At 37.4% G+C, this 19894-nt stretch overlaps 1 protein-coding gene across 1 annotated transcript in view; it reads left to right on the forward strand.

Moving 5' to 3' along the window:
- DAPK1 (death associated protein kinase 1) overlaps window positions 1-19894 on the forward strand; it is a 185594-nt gene that overhangs the window by 111369 nt on the left and 54331 nt on the right. Inside the window, exons 3-8 of the mRNA XM_049784131.1 lie at window positions 12804-12942; window positions 15495-15624; window positions 15797-15845; window positions 15938-15964; window positions 17336-17488; window positions 18500-18545. Of these exons, the coding sequence (XP_049640088.1) occupies window positions 12804-12942; window positions 15495-15624; window positions 15797-15845; window positions 15938-15964; window positions 17336-17488; window positions 18500-18545 (544 nt within the window). The remainder of the gene's footprint in view (window positions 1-12803; window positions 12943-15494; window positions 15625-15796; window positions 15846-15937; window positions 15965-17335; window positions 17489-18499; window positions 18546-19894) is intronic.

Below are 19894 nucleotides of genomic sequence, written 5' to 3' on the forward strand. Positions count from 1 at the left end.
TGAGTCATTATTTGTATAAAGGAATGCAATCGATTTTTGTTTATTGACTTTGTAGCTGACCATTATGCTATATGTATTTTTTATTTCTGGGAGCTTCTTGCAAACTCTTTAAGATTTTTTAGACTCATCATGTAATCTTTAGACATCAGTTGATTTTTTTTCTTTTCCAATTTGGATTCTTTTGATTTTCTTCTCTTGCCTGATTGCTATAGTTAAGACAATGTGCTGTGAAATAAGAGTGAAGACAGTGGGCATCCTTGCCTTGTGCCTGATCTCAATGAGGAGTTTTTCAACATTAAGAATAATTTCAGGGGCCGGGCGGTGGTGCAAGAGGTAAGGTGCCTGCCTTGCCCGCGCTAGCCTTGGACGGACCACGGTTCGATCCCCCGGCGTCCCATATGGTCCCCCAAGCCAGGAGCAACTTCTGAGCGCATAGCCAGGAGTAACCCCTGAGCGTTACCGGGTGTGGCCCAAAAACCAAAAAAAAAAAAAAAAAAAAAGAATAATTTCAGTTTTTCAATATTAATAATAATGTTGAGGGCCAGAGAGACAGCATGGAGGTAGGGCATTTGCCTTGCATGCAGGACGGTTGTTTAAATCCCAGCATCTCATATGGTCCCCTGTGCCTGCCAGGAGCGATTTCTGAGTGTAGAGCCAGGAGTAACCCCTGAGCACTGCTGGGTGTGACCCAAAAACAAAAAAACAAAACAAAAAAAAAGAATATTGACTATGGGTTTCTTATAGATAGCTGTTACTATTGGGACAGATTTCTTCCACCTATTTTAATGAAAGTTTTGATTATAAATGGGTTTGAATCTTGTCAAAAACTTTCCTTGCATCGTTTATGATTTATATCAGTTATATATCTGATTTCTGATTTATATTTCCTTTTATTAAGTGTCCGGTGTTAATTTATTTGCATATAATGAATCATCCTTGAATTGCTCAGATGAAACCTACCATATTTATTCGAGTATAATGCACAAATTTCTCTACCAAAAAAAGAAATCACAGTTTGAGTCCACATTATAAACAAGGGCTGGGGTGGGGTGTCAGTAGCGGCCGGTTCAGTGAGGGTGCAGGCGAATTGTGAGTTTGCTCTGCGCCTTTTCCGGGCTACAGCTGCACACTGTACGCAAGGGTTAAGGGGAAAAAAAAGAAACCTTAAGAAACCTGACCTATCTCTCATGACATCCTGGGTTCAAACATCATGGGAAGACAGACCAAAAGAAATGATCATCAAGAGTTTTTGGAAGACAGGCATCAGCAATAAAATGGACAGCACAGAACACGACCTGCTGTGGAATTCAGACTCAGAAGAAAGCGAAGAAACTGGAGAAACAGATGTTTCTGCCAACTGGGACACTGATGAAAAATTAACTCTAGAAGAATGGGAACAACTCTTTAGTGTATCTGATGATGAACCTGACTTTGAAGCATTTTAAATAAATATTGTTACTGATCATTTCATTCCGGTATTGTGTTTATACCAGTTTACGTTGTTAATAAATGATTTTTATCATGGCCGCACGTGTTCAACAACGTTTTTTTGTCAATTTCAATGCTTGGTGTGAAACAAAATTTTATACTGATTTTTATTGAAAATTAGGGATGTGCGTTATAAATGGGTGCACGTTATACTCGAATGAATACGGTACCTGATGGAGATGTATGATTTGTTTGATGTACCATTGTATTCATTTGCTAAGATTTTGTTGAGGATTTTTACATCAGTATTTATCAAGGACATTGGTCTGAAATTTTCTTTTTGGTATTATTTCTGTCAGCTTTGGGTTATCAATGTAAATTTAGTATTGTAGAAAATGGTAGGGAGGATTCTTTTATTTAAAATATATTTGGAAGAGTTTTAAGAACAATGGCAATTAATCTCTGAAGGTTTGATAAAACTCATCAATAAACCCATCTGGGCAGGACTTTTATTTTTGGGAGATTCTTAGTTACTATTTCAATTTCTTTGCTCCTGGTAGGATTACTCAAGCCATCAACTTCTTCCTTATTCAGTTTTTGGATGTTTTTTTGTATGTTTCTAGAAATCTATCAGTTTTTTCTAGTTCAACTGAGTAAGGTTGTTTGTAGTAAGCTCTCATGATCTCTTGGATTTCTGGAAGTTCTTTTCCATTTTTTTTTCTGTTTGTTTGTTTTGTATGTTTGTTTTAGGGCCACACCCAGTGATGCTCAGGTGACACTCCTGGCTATGCGTTCAGAAATAGCACCTGGCATGGGAGACTACATGGGATGCCAGGGATCGAATCGAGGTCCATTCTAAGTTAGCACATGCGAGACAAACGCCATACCACTGCACTATTGCTCCAGCTCCTTATTTTTCATTTCTAATCCAAAATTTTTTTTTTTTTTTTTGGTTTTTGGGCCACACCCGGTGACGCTCAGGGGTTACTCCTGGCTATGCGCTCAGAAGTCACTCCTGGCTTGGGGGACCATATGGGAAACCGGGGGATCGAACTGTGGTCCATCCAAGGCTAGCGCAGGCAAGGCAGGCACCTGACCTCTAGCGCCACCGCCCGGCCCCGTAATCCAAATTTTTTTTAACACTTTCTCTTTTTCCTTGTGAGTCTTGTAAAAGATTTGTATTTATTTATTTAATTATTTATTTTATTGGCCTTTGGACCACACCCAGTGGTGCTCAGGGATTACTCCTGGCTCTGCACCCAGAAATCATCCTGGTTGGTTTTGGGGATCATATGGGATGCCAGGGGTTGAACCCAAGTTAGCCACATACAAGGCAAATGCCCTCTCACTGTGCTATCACTCCAGTCCCCTTATTTATGCTATTGAAGAATCGGTTTCTGATTTTACTGATGCTTTATGTTGTTTTCTTGGTTTCTATTTCATTGAGTTCTGTTCTGGTTTTTATTATTTCTTCTCTTCTCCTAGTATTTGGGTTCATTTAAGGTTTTCATTTCAGTTGTTGATTTTATCTTGATTTCTTTTCTTATATTTGCCTATTTTGATATGAGTTTCCCCCTAATTACTGCTAAAACTGTGTCTCACAGTTTTGGTTCCTTGTTTCTTCATTATCATTGGTCTCAAGGAATCCTTTATTTCTTCCTTGATTTCTTCTTTGATCCAGCTATTATTAAGCAGCATTTATGCAGTCTCCAAGTGTTGGAGTTTTCCCACATCTTCTTTTTATGGTCTGTTTCTTTTGCTATGGTTTGTGTTCTGATAGGATGCTTAGTGTGATTCTTATTTATGTAAGTTAGATGTATGTCCTAAATGTGATCTAACCTGTAGAATATTTTGTGTGCGCTAAAGGAGAAAATATTCAGCTTTGCTGTGGAAGGCCCTGAATAAATCTAGTAGTCCCAACTTTTTTAGTTTTTCATTTAAAGCTCTTTTGTCCTAACTGAAATACTGCCTAGTGCATCTATTCAATAGTGAGAGTGATATGTTGAAATCTCCAACTATCACATTTCCATCCAAGTGTTTCTCTTGGTTTGTGAACAACACTCTTAAAAACTTTCATTCCCTAATATTTGGTGTGTATTTGTTGATTAGAGTTAATACTTCTTGATCTAATTTTTCCTTTATTAATAAATAGTGTCCATTTTTGTCTCTAATTTTTAGGTTGATTACAATTTGGTTTATATAAGTTTGGCTGTTCCAGCTGTTTTTAGTTTTCCATTGGCTTGTATAAATGTTTTACATTCTTTTACTCTGAGCCTGTGTTTATCCTGAGATTTCAGATGTGTTTTCTTTAAGCAGAAAATGGATAGATTTTGTTTTCTGATCTATCAGGCCACTGTTTGAGAGGAGAGTTTAGTTTGTTAACTTTCAGGAGTTTTATTGCTATAAAGGACTGTGCTGCTATTTTGCTATGTAGAGTTATTGCTTCTACAATTTTTCAATTTAAATTTTTATTGAGATTCAGTAGTTTAGAGTGCTATTAATAATAGTTTCTCATGTACATAATTCCTATAACACACCATCACCAGTATACTCCTTTCTCTCCTAAGATCCCCAAACACCTCTCTTCTATTCCCCAACTCAGTTATATGGATGAGTTTTCCCACTATATTACCTTTGACACTTTGTTGATACTTGCTATATACCTTTAAGTCTCACTTTTGAGAGAAATCATTCTATATTGAGCCCTTTCCTTATGACTGACTATATTTACTATATCCTCTAGCTCCATTCATGTTGCAAGTTACACAATTTTTTTCTTTCTTAATGGTGCATAGTATTCCATTGTGTATATTCTAGTATTTTATACCATAACTACTTGATCTCTCCATTTGTAACGTGGCTCTGGGTTGTTTCCTTATCTTGGCTATTGTACTAAGTGTAGCCATGAACACAGGTTTGCATACCTCCATTATTTAAAATACTATAACTTAGTTTTTTCAACATACAAAGAGAAACAGGAGTAATGCCTATACAGAGGTATATTATTTACATATTATGGTCAAGTATTTATGAGCATATACATATAATTATAAACAAATAAAATGTACATTAGCTTATGAGTATATAAAGAAATCTGACAAGTCTAAGTAAACTTTTTATAAATTTTATAAATGTATCTATATGCATATGTCATTATGATGTATGGATTAAAACAATATGAATGAACCTTTAAAACAACATGTAAAAAGCTAGTCTCAATGATACATGTCATTATTTAATTTATATGAAATTTCCAGTACAAGCAAATCTGTCAAAACATTAGATTAATGCTGCCTTTCACAGGCTAGATGGTAGTGGGGAATTTGCTAAATAAGAGTGAAAGTATCTTTTTATTTTTATTTATTTATTTATTTTGGGTTTTTGGGTCACACCTGGCAGTGCTTAGTGATTATTCCTGGCTCCATGCTCAGAAATCGCTCCTGGCAGGCTCAGGGGACCATATGGGATGTCGGGATTTGAACCAATGACCTTCTGCATGAAAGGCAAACGCCTTACCTCCATGCTATCTCTCTAGCCCCTGAGTGAAAGTATCTTTTTGGGATGGTAGGTAGAACTGTTTTAAAATTGTCATGATAGTTGAACTATCACTTGACTATATTAAATATCATTTAATTGTATACTTAAGAGGGTAAGTTGGGAATGGAAAGGTAGTACAGTATAGATAGGGCACTTGCCCTGCATGCAACTGACCCAGTTTTGATCCCCAGTATCCCACATGCTCCCCCAAAAGCACTAGAAGTGATTCCTAAGTGTAGAGTCAGGAATAATTCCTTAGTGCAGATTCAAGAGTAACCCCTTAGCACTGCCGGTGTGCCCCCCAACCCCCCCAAAAAAGATGAGTTTTATGCAACCTGAGTCACATTTCAGTAAACTCAGTCAATTTCAGTAAAGTTTTTTGTTTGTTGGTGGTTTTGGTTTTGAGCCACATCTCGTGGGTTACTCCTGGCTTTTTACTCAAAAATCACACCTGGTAAGCACTGGAGACCATATCGGATGCCAGGATCAAACCTGAGTCACACACATGCAAGGCAAGTGCCCTCCCACTATGCTATTGCTCCAGCCCCATATTTTAGTAAAGCTTTATGAACAGTTTATAGTGGCTTCCTTCTGCCCACAGGTTAAATCTCATGATTTAGAATAAATCTCATGATTTATCTTTGAGCCCTTGCTTAGTCCTTTTATCTGAATAATTTTACCTGAGGGTCACCTCCATGCTTCTCATAACCCCTGACTCGCTCCTATCAGTGATTTGTTTCTTTTTACCTCAAAGGCAGAGGTAGGACTACCATGAGTTTATTTTGTTATAAATTAATTTTAAGAGTAGTTTTCCCCCATTTGTCAGATGCTTAAAAAACTAGAAATTGAGTTCCCATACGATCCAGCTATCCCACTCCTAGGAATATACCCTAGGAACCAAGAATACAATATAAAAACCCCTTCCTCACACCTATGTTTATTGCAGCACTATTCACAATAGCCAGGCTCTGGAAACAACCAAGATGCCCTTCACCTGACAAATGGCTAAAGAAACTGTGGTACATTTACACAATGGAATATTATGCAGCTGTCGGGAGAGATGAAGTCATGAAATTTTTCTATACATGGATGTACATGGAGTCTATTATGTTGAGTGAAATAAGTCAGAGAGAGAGAGAGAGATGCAGAATAGTCTCACTCATCTATAGGTTTTAAGAAAAATAAAAGTCATCTTTGCAACAATCCTCAGAGACAATGAGAGGAGGGCTGGAACTCCCAGCTCACTTCATGAAGCTCACCACAGAGTGGTGAGTGCAGTTATAGAAATAACTACACTGAGAACTACCATAACCATGTGAATAAATGAGGGAACTGGAAAGCCTGTCTAGAGTACAGGTGGGGTGGGGTGGGATGGAGGGAGATTTGGGACATTGGTGGTGGGAATGTTGCACTGGTGAAGGGGGGTGTTCTTTACATGACTGAAACCTAATCACAATCATATTTGTAATCAAGATGTTTAAATAAATAAAAAATACAAAAAAAAAAAAAAAGAATGGTCAGAGTCTTGATTCATTGTTGGTATCGTGTGAAAAACCAGTGGTACTCTATTCTGTAATTTCCAGGTCACTAAAAACAATCCATAGTTTTCATCTAAATTCTTTTGGCTGGATTGTCAGTGAGAATGAATTTGCCTAGAATATGGGGATTGGCAAGACCTGGTTCTTCCCTTGTTATACTTTCTTTAGTTTTCATCTAAGTATATAAATTTTTTATTTGATCTCCATTTTTGACTGGCTATTCCTGACTTTATTATTAATTCTAGCATCATTTATGTTGATTCAGACTAAGATGTCTGATTATCTCAATTTTTCCATTTCTACTGATTTTGATTGGCCCAGTTATTTCTGTGGGCCTCCAAATCTTGGATTGATATCATTAAAATAAAAAGAGGTTTGGGCATTTGTTGTGATCAATATTGTTGTTGAAGCTCTTATTTTGTATGTGTATTTTAGTTTAAGAAATCTGCATGGTAGATAGAACTAGTTTAGTTCTCAGCCCCTCCCTATCAACACATACTCCCCCACCATATTGCTCATAGCATATTCTTGTTGCCACACCATACCAGTGCACAATGAACATGAACATTTGTAGTGCTGCAATAAGCAGATGGACTATTCATGGTCAGAAATTATTATGCTCCAAGGTCCAGTCAGGTACTTCTGTATCCCATTCAAAACTGAGCCATTATTCTTTCTGCTCACCTATTATTGTATTTATGATAGCCAAGTTTATAGACTTAGCTGTTGCCTTCTGGGATGCAAACCTCAGAAGTCCACTGGCCTTTCTAGTGTCCTTCTTGCCACCAACCCAGATAAGAATACCTAAAGCTGGGGCCGGGCGGTGGCGCTCGAGGTAAGGTGCCTGCCTTACCTGCGCTAGCCTAGGAGACGGACCGCGGTTCGATCCCCCGGCGTCCCATATGGTCCCCCAAGCCAGGAGCGACTTCTGAGCGCATAGCCAGGAGTAACCCCTGAGCGTCACCGGGTGTGGCCCAAAAACCAAAAAAAAAAAAAAAAGAATACCTAAAGCTAACTGCTCTCAGAATTTCCAACTCCTTTAGCTTCCCAAAACTTATCAGGAAGGAGACAGTTCTTCTGGATGATTTTTTTTTATATCAAATTTTTTTTATCTAGTATGGAAACAAAAATGCAAATAAGAATAGAAAATGAATAAGTGCTCATGATGGGGGTGGGATGATAGTGACATCTGTTAACTCATTGTCGGGATGATGGCCCACTTACAGAAGACATTCTATAGGCAAAATGTGTCACCTCTGCCAGCAGGCCTTTCTAACCCCATTCCCCTAAAATTTTCATTGTTTTATTTTTCCAGTAAGCTAACAAACCACAACTCAAAGATAATAGCATAATTAAAGTTCAGACATTTTAATCTATTATTTAATATATGGAGCAAGTAGATTTTACTCGCTGAAAGGGAAAAAACAAAGCTGGCTTTGGTTTGTTTCCTAATTTTGTAATGCTTTATTATTTCCAAAAAATTGTCCTCACAAAACAAAATAAGGTTAAGTAGGGATTTTTTTGTTTGTTTGTTTGTTTGTTTGTTTGCTTGTTGCAGCACCATGTCTAGCTAAGATCTGCAGTCCCATGTTTGAAAATCTGCCTCAGCAGATCATTTGATCATCAGTTGAGGTTGTGGAACTATAATTGCAGATCACTTAAACCAGGGGTCTTCAAACTACGGCCCGCGGGCCACATATTGTATTTATTCCCATTTTGTTTCTTCACTTCTAAATAAGATATATGCAATGTGCATAGATATTTGTTCATAATTTTTGTTTTTACTATAATCTGGCCCTCCAACAGTCTGAAGGACAGTGAACTGGCCCCCTGTTTAAAAAATTTGAGGACCTCTGACTTAACCTCCCCCCAAAAAATCATAGGTATGGTCAGGTAGCATATAAAAGTATTCATCATCTTTTATTGTGGAAGTGAAAATTAAAGGAATATTAAAATATTTTGTATCAGTGTGTATGGAGCATATAAAATAGACTGGAAATGACCAGTGATGGAGGATGTGGTAAAAAAGAAACCCTGATTACCGTTGGTGGGAATGCCATCTGATAATGCCTCTATGGAAAGCAACATGAAGATTGCTTCAAAAACTAAGAGAAGAGTAAAGCTCCCACATAATCCAGCTCCCATATAACCCATTTTATTTCTTGACATCTACTCACAAACAACAATAAATAAGGAATAAATAAAGAAGCTGTGTCGTATATACAATGTAGCTATATGAGAAGATGAAATCATGTAGTTTGCTGCAACATGGTTGGAATTGGAGGACAGTGTTAAGCAAAGTAATTCAGAGGAAGAAATATAAATGTCAGATGATCTCGTGCATGCATGGAATTTAGAAAGACAAACAATGAAATGCAGTATTAAACAGTGATAAACCCTTGGCCTTGGATTACAAAATCAAGCAGTTGGTGCAGATGAGCGGGGTGGTGGGAGAAGGTAAGGGATGAGTGATTAAGGATCAGACTAGAAGAAAAATAGTGAGAGTGGGAGAATGTTATGAACACACAACTTTGTATCACAATGCCATTGTAGCCATGTTACCTAAAAAATTAAAAATTATTTAGGAGTTGGAGTGATAGCACAGGGGGTTGAACATTTGCCTTGCATGCAGTCAACCTGGGTTCTATATCTGGCATCCTATATGATCCCCCAAGCCTGCCAAGAGTGATTTCTGAGTGCAGAGTCAGGAGTAACCCTTGAGTACATCTGGATGTGGCCAAAACAACAACAACAAAATATAGGGGGATGGCCACATCCAGTGGTGCTCAGGGCTTACTCCTGACTCAGAAATCTTTCCTAATAAGACTTGGGGGAACATATGAGGTGCCAAGAATTGAACCCAGATTTGTTGTGTGCAAAGCAAAATGCTCTCCCTTGTACTATCAGTCAAGTCCAAAAACTTATAAATAAAATAAAATAGAGTTCCTCTAATTTGTTTGACTTACTACTCTTTTTCAGGGAAAAAAAAATACTGTGGGTCTTCTGGAAATCGTCTTTCAACAAACAAAAGTTTTTGCACCCCACAGTACAGCTGCTGGATTCACAGGCCAGATGCCCTAGATACTTCATGGAAATTATCAGTATCCTAATAATGACAGCATATCACCTTTCTATTTCAAACAACCTTATCATGTTAAAGGTGAAGAAAAAGAGCACTATAATTCTGTCTGGGTAGTCATCTTTATTTGCTGTTATCTTCATTCTTCCAGAAACCTAGATTGGTAAAATGGCTTTTCTGGATTCTTGTAGCCAGCACATAACAGATTTGTTCTGATGCTTTTAGAACCTAGATTCTGTGAAACTCCCGTTTTGACCAGTGTGCCTTACTAACTTCAATCTAGATTTTTGTATCTTTTTCTGCCATTAATGAGCCTATTGTTCCTATGCCTTCTATATTTACATTCAGTAAATCAGATTCTAGCAATATACCTAAGTCACTTCACCTTTACTTTGAATTAACTTTAAGAGAAACCCTAGCAGAATTCTAGATTTGAAGAGAGTCAGTTATATATGAGGACCATGTCTAGAAATGGAAGAAGTCTTTGTTTTTTTCCCTCCCCCGGAAGAAGTCTTTGTAAGACACACTGTAACTTGTGTTTTGTGACTTGTACTATTTTTTATCAGGGATTACTAAGTTTTAATTAATTGGTGGACCCAAGTCAGTTCTAGTTTAAAGAGTGTTCAATAATGATCTACTTTTTTTTTGTTGTGGTTTTTGTTATTAGTACTCCTGGCTCTGTGCTAAGGAATCACTCCTGGCAGGCTCAGAGGATCAGTGGGTTATGGGGACTGTATGGAATATTGGGGACTGAACCTGGGTCAGTTGCATGCAAGGCAAACACCCTCCCCATATGCTATTACTCTAGCCCTGATCTACATTTTTTTGGGTTTTGTTTGTTTGTTTGTTTGTTTTTGGGCCACACCCGGCATTGCTCAGGGGTTACTCCTGGCTGTCTGCTCAGAAATAGCTCCTGGCAGGCACGGGGGACCATATGGGATACCGGGATTCGAACCAGCCACCTTTGGTCCTGGATTGGCTGCTTGCAAGGCAAACGCTGCTGTGCTATCTCTCCGGGCCCTGATCTACATTTTTAATGATATTCAAAATTTAAAGAATACAAATGTATGATTTTAATATAGGCCCATACTTTTAATTGATTGAAGAGAATGAAGAGCAGCAGAATCTAGAGGCAAGAGAGATAGTAGAGCTTGCCTTGCACACAGCTAACCTAAATCCAATCCCTAGAATTCCATATGGCCCACTGAGCCATATCACTTCAGGAGTGATTCTGAAGTACAGTACAAGGAATAATCCTTAAGACTCACTAGTGCAGCCCAGAAACAAAAATAAAACAAAATAAATAAGAATAACAGAGTCTAAAAGTTGCCTCAGAAAAAGTATGGTCCACAAATTCATTCACTTGCAAAAAATAATGTTAACCTCTATTCTAAAAGGTTGAATCAAACCTGTGTTACCAGAGCTAAATGTCTGGACTATGTAGGAAGGAATTGTCTCATAGAATTGTCCATATCTAAAAGTAGCATTTCTGAACTGAAGTGAGATGCCACTTATTGGTATCCTGGTAGATGTGTAAATAGAAAAGATAAAAAGGGAGAAGAAAATCAGAAAATATGTGTAATGTTTGTCTGTTTCTATGGTATAAATCACACACTGGCCCACTTTCTATTTTGGCATGGTCCCACTAAAAGTAGTAGAGGGAAGATGCACACACCTGATTTCCGGAACCTTACGTGATCGTGATAGGTAATGGAATCCAAAGGTCTGCAGTGCTTTTTCTGGTAATTTCCCCACTATAGGCTTTGAAACACACATACACACACACACACACACACAACACACACACACACACACACTAATCCATAAGATGGAATTGTGCAAATTTTTCCTAATGGAATCCAAAGGTCTGCAGTGCTTTTTCTGGTAATTTCCCCACTATAGGCGTTGAAACACACACACACACACACTAATCCATAAGATGGAATTGTGCAAATTTTTCCTAATGGATTGCAATAAAAATTGAATGAAGTCTTTTAGAAGGAGACAAATACAGAATGATCTCTCTTTTGTATATGGAATATAAAGAAAATTAGTTAGGTGTATGGCCAAAGGCAACAAAACCTAAGTATTTAGTTTGCTAAGGAAATGGGATGGGAGTGAATAGCATGAAGAGTAGAGTAGAGTAGAGTAGAGTAGAGTAGAGTAGAGTAGAGTAGAGTAGAGTAGAGTAGAACAGGAGATAACACTGGTGTGTGTGATTTTAGAAAATTGTATACATGAAACCATAATTAACAGTTTTTATAAATCATAGGGCCAGTTATAAAAATTAGGGGTAAAATAATCTGTGGTAGCACAATAACCAAAATAAAAACAAAAACAAACATTTAAGGTAAATTAAAGGACAAATGAAAAATTGGGAGGAAAAAAATGAAATATATAAAACAGCAAAATTTAACATCAGTGTTACATAAGGAATAGCCCTCAAATGCAATGAAAAACAGTTGTGAAATAATAAAATCTGGCTGCAGGTATGGAGGGCAGTAGACATCTATTAAAATCTAAAGCCACAAAAATATGTTTTCAGCCCCAAATAGAATAGTCCAAAGGCATGTAGAACACATTGTTTTGAGAGGCAAATACTAAGATCTTTGAGGATTATGAAAATGAATCACCACACAGATTCCAAAAGGAGACATCACCAAGTGAAGAATGGATCCCCTGCAGAAAAGAAACTTCAAGAGACTATACTGCTCATAATAAGATCATACTTCACAAAAATTTTTTCATTGGATATTGCAATTTAATTATTTTGACTTTTTTATAAATGAAATTCTTCATAGTATGTGATCCATTACTTCATGAATATTTAATTATCTTGGGTTTTTTTCTTTCTTTTCTCTATTCTTTTTTATTATTATTAAAACAATTTTGATCAACAAAATCCTTCCTAGTTGAATTTGAGTTATACAATGAGTCAGCACTCTTCCCACCACCAGTGTCAACAACCCTTCATCAATGGCCTGGGTAATGTCTAGAACTTCGTTTTTCTTCATTGAGCAAGGTTCACAGTCCTAGGTTGTTTTTTTTTTGGTTTTTTTTGGGTTTTTTTTTTTTTTTTTTTTTTCAGTCCTTCTAGGAAGAGAGGTAGATTGCCTTTCCAAGGCTGCAGCCTCTCTCCACATGTTTCCTAGGGCTCTTACCAGCATCAGTATGAAACAGTCTTCCTCAATAACCTCTACTTCCTCTTTTTTGTCTTTCAGAGTTGCAGGTGGTGAGCTATTTGACTTCTTAGCTGAAAAAGAATCTTTGACTGAAGAGGAAGCCACTGAATTTCTCAAACAGATTCTTAATGGTGTTTACTACTTGCACTCCCTTCAGATCGCCCACTTTGATCTGAAGGTATGCTGCTGAGTATAATCAAAGTTTAGAGAGCCAAGTACTAAATAAAAGAGATATTTTTCCTGTGTGTCAGTTGATTAAAATATATATATATACCACAAAGAGCCCAAACAAAATCTCTAGGCAAGAATGTAAGAAAGAATTCAGGATTCCTGCAGAATGGTCAGGCTGGTCTGAATCTTTTGGATCATTGGTCTTAGTCATCAGTGAGGAGCCTAAGCTCTGAGCAGTTTTGTGATCTTGGGAGGGTGGGGAGGATTGTTAACTTTCTATTTTTATCAGAAAAAATCTTGAAATTTACAGGAATATTAAACAGGTAGGATAGGAACAGTCAAAAATGTAACTAGCCACTAGCAAAGGGGGCTGAAGCCTTCTCTTTCAATTAGATATAAAGCATCCTACTGCAAAGATTCCTAATCTTTTTGTGAGATACAGCTTTAAGATTTGAAGATTTCTAGGGAAACATCAAAGGATCTTCACCATTGTTAGGCCTTTAATAAAGGGGGCTCCTTTCAGTGGTCTGATGATAATAGCCTTGTTATTGAAACTGGCTACCCAGTTTCTATCCCCCTGCTATGGAACAGTAAGGTGGAAGGTATCTTAATCTCTTTATGAAAAGGCTTAAGGGTTTTATGCTGTCACTAGTATCATACCAAACCCTGAGACTAGCTAATTGGGGACTTTGCCATACTGGGAAAATGCATTCTAAGAGACAAAAAAAAAAAAAAAAAAGATAGGCCATATTCCAAAGTATCACAGTACTGTAGTAATTGGGAAGAGAAGGCATAAATATGAATGAAAGGCAGTGACAATGTGAGATTCAAGGTACCATTCAAGGCAGAGAGATTTTACAAAAGCAGTGAAGTGATTGATTCAGGTCATTGGAACTTGGTTAAGACTTTAAAAAGACAAGACTCTTCAAATCTTCTCCATCTTTAGTGTAAACAAACTTAAGATCTCTCCTATACCCCACTCGCTCTCACTAATAAACTCCCCAAAGATTACTGATATAAACACCTTCAGTATTTGACATCTAGTTTCTGGCCTGGGAGCCAGAAATGGTAAAGGTGCACAGAAGTTTTGAGCCATTGTAGATGGAGATAGAGTTCCATCTCCAGATACCTCATCTTGACTTAACTTGTTAACTTAAATGTTAATCTTGTATCAGCTTCCTCCCTCCATTTGTTGTGTCCCCATTCTTTTTCCAAGTATTAACTGACTGACATGCCTTTCACATAAGCCCCTTGGGCAGTGTTTAGGGTCCAGATACACTCCCCACTAGACTTGGTCAACCAATGCTGGGGCCAGAAGATGCTGCACTGCTTGGGCCCCATGCTTCAAGGGACCAGAATGGTACTCACGGGTCTTCGTAGCCATGCCTGATGGTGCTATGGGTATTTCTATTTTTTGTATTTTCAGTCTCTCCCCCCCCCCCCGCCCCCAGGAAAAAGGAAAAACTATTCTGCCATCTAACCCTTAGTATAGCATTTAATTGCTTTTAGAAATTATTATTATGGTGAACATACTGTAAGGATTACTATTTATCTTTCGTTTATTTGTTTGTTTACTTATTTAGATTTTGGGGCCATACCTGACAATGCTCAGGAATTACTCCTGACTCTGCTCTCAGGAATCATTCCTGGCAGGCTCCAAGGACCAGATGGGATGCGGGGGATTGACTGTATGCAAGACAAATTTTTACCCACTGTGTTATTGCTTTAGTCCCACTATTTTATCTTTTTAAGTGTACAGTTTGCATTAAGTCAATTTATATTTTTGTTCAACCACCACACCATTTCTGAAACTTACTGATATTCTCAAACTGAAACTATGTATGAATTTTTAAATACTCCCTCCCCACAATCCCAAATAGCTACCTTTTAAATTTCTGTCCATGTGAATTTGACTGTTTTTGCTACTTTACTTAAGTGGAATCATGTGATATTTATCTTTCTATATCTATTTTATTTCACCTAGCATAAAATTTTCATTTTCATTCATTTTGTAGCATGTCAGAATTGTACTGCTATACTAAAACTAAATAAGATATTAATGGGGCCGGGCGGTGGCGCTGGAGGTAAGGTGCCTGCCTTGCCTGCGCTAGCCTAGGACGGACCGCGGTTCGATCCCCCGGCGTCCCATATGGTCCCCCAAGAAGCCAGGAGCAACTTCTGAGCGCATAGCCAGGAGTAACCCCTGAGCGTCACAGGGTATGGCCCAAAAACCAAAAAAAAAAAAAAAAAGATATTATTGGGTCCTGTGTGGTGGCACTAGAGGTAAGGTGTCTGCCTTGCCAGCGCTAGCCTAGGACGGACCGATTCCCCGGCGACCCATACAGTCCCCCAAGCCAGGAGCGACTTCTGAACTCATACCCAGGAGTAACCCCTGAGCGTCACTGGGTCTGGCCCAAAAACAAAAACAAAAAACTTTTTAAAAATTAAAAAAAATAAGATACTATCCATATGTATTTTACATTGCTTATTCACTTATTTGTTGATGAACATTATTTTATTGCAATATTTCTACAAATATTGTGCATTCTTTTTTTTAAGCCTGAAAACATAATGCTTTTGGATAGAAATGCCCCTAAACCTCGGATCAAGATCATCGATTTTGGGTTGGCTCATAAAATCGATTTTGGCAATGAATTCAAAAACATATTTGGAACGCCAGAATTTGTTGGTGAGTTTATTTGCTTTGAGATCATCTCTTTCTTTTAAATATTATGCTGGCAATTTTTCCTTACTCTTGGTAGAAATATGTCACTAAGACATATTTCTGGTTTATTTATGAAACAGGTGTCTTTTGGTTCACTTCTTTTCTAAAACTAAATATGTAATTTGTTTCTCCTTAGCTCCTGAGATAGTCAACTATGAACCTCTTGGTCTTGAGGCAGATATGTGGTAAGGAAAATGAACATGTCCCTGATGTTGTTATCTTACTGTTTACTTTGTTACTTTCTGACATTTCTTTTCAACTTTATTTTTGTGTCTAGGAGTATCGGGGTAATAACCTATATTCTGTAAGTACCCAAATTCACTCCTTGTATTCTTTGCCTCTTGCCTTGAAACCATTAAATTTATTAACCGGTGTAACACATTTTTCTCTTTAGACAGCACGCCTATTTTCAGGGATGATGAGGGTGGCTTTGTATCTCATCAGACAATGAAATAGGTGGTCAAGGTTTGCTCTCAGGGGTCACTCCTAGTAGTTCCAGGCACCATGTGCAATGCTATCAAAAAAGGAGTTGGCTGCATGTAAGGCAAGCACCAAATCCCTGAACTAATTCCCTGGCCTTAGAGTTTGCATGTTTTTATATAAACATATTAACTTTAAACCCCCAACATTTAGCTTATACTCATTATATATTTTACATAATTTGAAATATGTCATCAGAACCATTGCATTGGCTCTAAAAGAAATGTGACTATCCACTACTAAGAAGTCAGTAAGCTATTAGATACTATCCCATATTAACTTTTTATTTTTTAAGCTTCCATTTCACTAATTTTTCTCTGCCCTTCCACTTCCCTTTGGTTGTTACAGAACTGACTAGGGTTTTTTCACACTTGGCCCCAGTGCTCACTGAGGTTTGCATTCCTTTATCTATAGTACTTACACACATGCTTTTCAGGAACCACACTCTTGAATGAGACAGACAAGTTATGGTTGTATGGTGCTTACTTGGCTATGGTGCTCCCTATCTGCTCACCAGAGATTGTATATCCTGACTGTGGTACTCATTCATTTTAAATTTCTGTGCTCCCCAGGGATTGAACTCTTTTCTATGTTGCTCACATAAACCTGTGAGGCAGCTGGAAGTTGATTGAGGCACTTGAGCTCTCAGACAGATTAGCTTCCTGGTTCAAATAGCAGAACTTCCAGCATTGTGATTAGTCCCTGTGGGCCTGCCAATTAATTTTGTGTGCGTCCCTTATATTAAGCTATAGCTTTTGTCTATAATTCAATACCCACTAAAATGTACTTGCTTTCTGGGGTGAAGATATAGTACAAGGTTAAACATGTCTTTCATGTAGCTAGCCCTAGTTTGATCCCAACCACCACATTATTGTCCCCCAAAAGCATTAATGAGTGTAGCACCAGAGGCCCTGCAGAGGTTCTCCATTGCTGAGCCCAACCAATACTGTTTCCTCCCACCCTCTCATGAACTATGGACTCAGTTCACCCACAGATATGCCAGGAGTGACCCTGGGTCTCTTGACTATTTTGGGAAACCTCCCTCCTTAACTGTAATTTATTTCTAAAGTGAATGTCTAAGTACCAGATTTTAAGATCTTACCTCTTTCCTCTTCCCTTGTCAGATATTATAGGGAAGAAAATGACATGTGAAGTGGTTATTCATATTTTGTGTACCCATCCCCTTTATTAACAGTTTAAGTGGGGCCTCCCCATTTCTTGGAGACAGTAAGCAAGAAACATTAGCAAATGTATCTGCTGTCAGCTATGAATTTGAGGAAGAATACTTCAGTAATACCAGTGCCCTAGCCAAAGATTTCATAAGAAGACTCCTTGTCAAGGATCCGAAGTAAGTGCACATCTTTACTGAAAAGATGCTCAGTCATGACCTCAAATAGAGAGGGTTACCTGTCCTGTGTTTCTTTACACATTAATGAAACTCATAAAATGCAGTCATTGGTATAACAACAGTACCAGTGTATCTTTACTATTGTACACAATGATAATCCAATAAAAATTGATTTGATGGAGGATAGGTGAGCATGATCAATATTTTGTGGTTATCATGATGACCATAGTTTCTTTTATTTTTAAAATAAAATTCTTTATGCTTTAGCATCAATAAATATTTGACTTGTATACCTATTTTATATCTCTACCCTGTGTCTTGGGTTCAAGAATGGAAAAAGTTTATAAATCTCTGCTGCCTGTAACAACAATGTCCATCAGTCAATGTTCCATATAGCAGTCAGTGCATGTCTGCAAGAGTAGAAAGGTTGATACCATTGGTATGTAACTGTTCAATTTGGTTGAAACTCCTAAATATGGACAGATGTGTAGAACAAGGTGTCAGTCTGAAGGTATTTGAAGATTGAAGAATGATTTTCTAAAAGTATATTGATTCCCAGTTATGACAGTGCACCTGAAACAAATGATATAAACCCATTTACCTCTATAATAATTTATTAAATAAATAATTTATTCCTATCAGCACTTGAGCCTAAGTACTGGCTTCAGATAGGGCAGAAAGGACAAAGAAATATGACAGCTATAGGAAACAACTCATAAAAATAGCATTAGGATTATAATTGAAATAATTGCACCACACAAATGTCTTGGCTATAGGAGTTAGCTTCCAATTACAGAAAAAGAAAAAAAAGGGGCATTAGGGCACTTTGACATGCTCCATCAGCCTCTGCAGGCACAGTGAAAGAACCACAGGAGTTTATGTGTAGATCTTCTGTAAAGTTGGCCCCACATCACATTTTCCAGAGTATCTGCTTGGTAAGCCTTCTGGAACAGCAATAATGCCTACTTTTATGGTCACAGCATCTTTTTTCTTTCTCTGCCTCCCCCAAAGGAAGAGGATGACAATTCAAGATAGTTTACAGCATCCATGGATTAAGGTAATTTTCATATTGTGATTGATTTGGGTAATGTACAGTATTCCAGAACTTATTTGTCCTGTTTGATATGGTTTCTAACCATATGTCATATCTGAAGTATTGTGGTTGCTAATTGTGCTATATTTTAAGACAATTAACTGGTAGGAGTATAATAATGACAGTACATATAGAGAGCAGTAGATTATTATCAATCTGGATTGTTAACCAGAAGCTAAGGTCAGCTTCAACTAAATTGATTGGGCAGCATTCCACAGGTGAAACCAGAAATGACAATAAAAAAAATGGAATTTCCACTATTTCTTTATATCAAATCAAATATATAGTTCCAATTTCTCTTGAAAAAAAACCTGAGGCTCTGTTAACACAGTTCTCGTTGTCTAAATCCATTGGAAAGTTGGTCAAAAACTGCCAGAACCTGCAGCTGGCCCGTTACATATTATACCTTTATATTACCTATCTGATCCCTATCAGCACTTGAGCCTAAGTACTGGCTTCAGATAGGGCAGAAAGGACAAAGAAATATAACAGCTATAGGAAACTACTCATAAAAATAGCATTAGGATTATAATTGAAATAATTGCACCACACAAATGTCTTGGCTATAGGAGTTAGCTTCCAATGACTAAGTTTATGGAAACTGAAGAACTTTAAAAAAAAAACTTTATTTCTTAATTTTTGGTTAAAAATACTACTATCATTAATAACGGTTTCTCCTGGACATAATTCCAACACCACACTCATTACAACAATATCTGTTAAACTTCACTAAGTAGCCCAGCTCCTCTCCCTCACATCCTCTAATTCAATTATGTGGGTTACCTTCTCCTCTCTATGTTGCCTTTGGATCTTCCTTGCTACTTTGCTGAGTGTCTTTAAGTTCGCTAAAGAACTCATTGACTGTGTGTTCCTTGGAGCAAACTGAAGAACTTGGTGTGTGAGTTACCAGTAGTAGCCTCAGCATTGCTAAAAAGGCAGTAATATCTTTTTGTGATACCTGTAGACAAAATGCCCCCCCAAAATATAGTAGAAGTAATTCTAATGCTCTTAAATCAAATGTGTTGACCTGAGATATATCCTAGCTCTAAATTACTTGTTTAAATGCCTCACTATGGACTTAGCTATTCTAAAACTTTCAATGTAAAATATAACTCACATTGAGTCTACACTCAACTTTTCACTATTTCCCTAAGATCCATAGTCTTTATTGAATATACCAATCTTTGGCTGCAGGAATTAACCTCCAGGAACTAAGTTCATAGATTTTTCCATATTGTTGGAATGTTTTGTTATTTTAGCAAGGTGAATATATAAGCACCCCAAATAATATGTTTCAAAAAGTAGACCTTTTC

Source organism: Suncus etruscus, chromosome 1 (assembly GCF_024139225.1).
Source record: "Suncus etruscus isolate mSunEtr1 chromosome 1, mSunEtr1.pri.cur, whole genome shotgun sequence".
NCBI classification, from domain to species: domain Eukaryota; kingdom Metazoa; phylum Chordata; class Mammalia; order Eulipotyphla; family Soricidae; genus Suncus; species Suncus etruscus.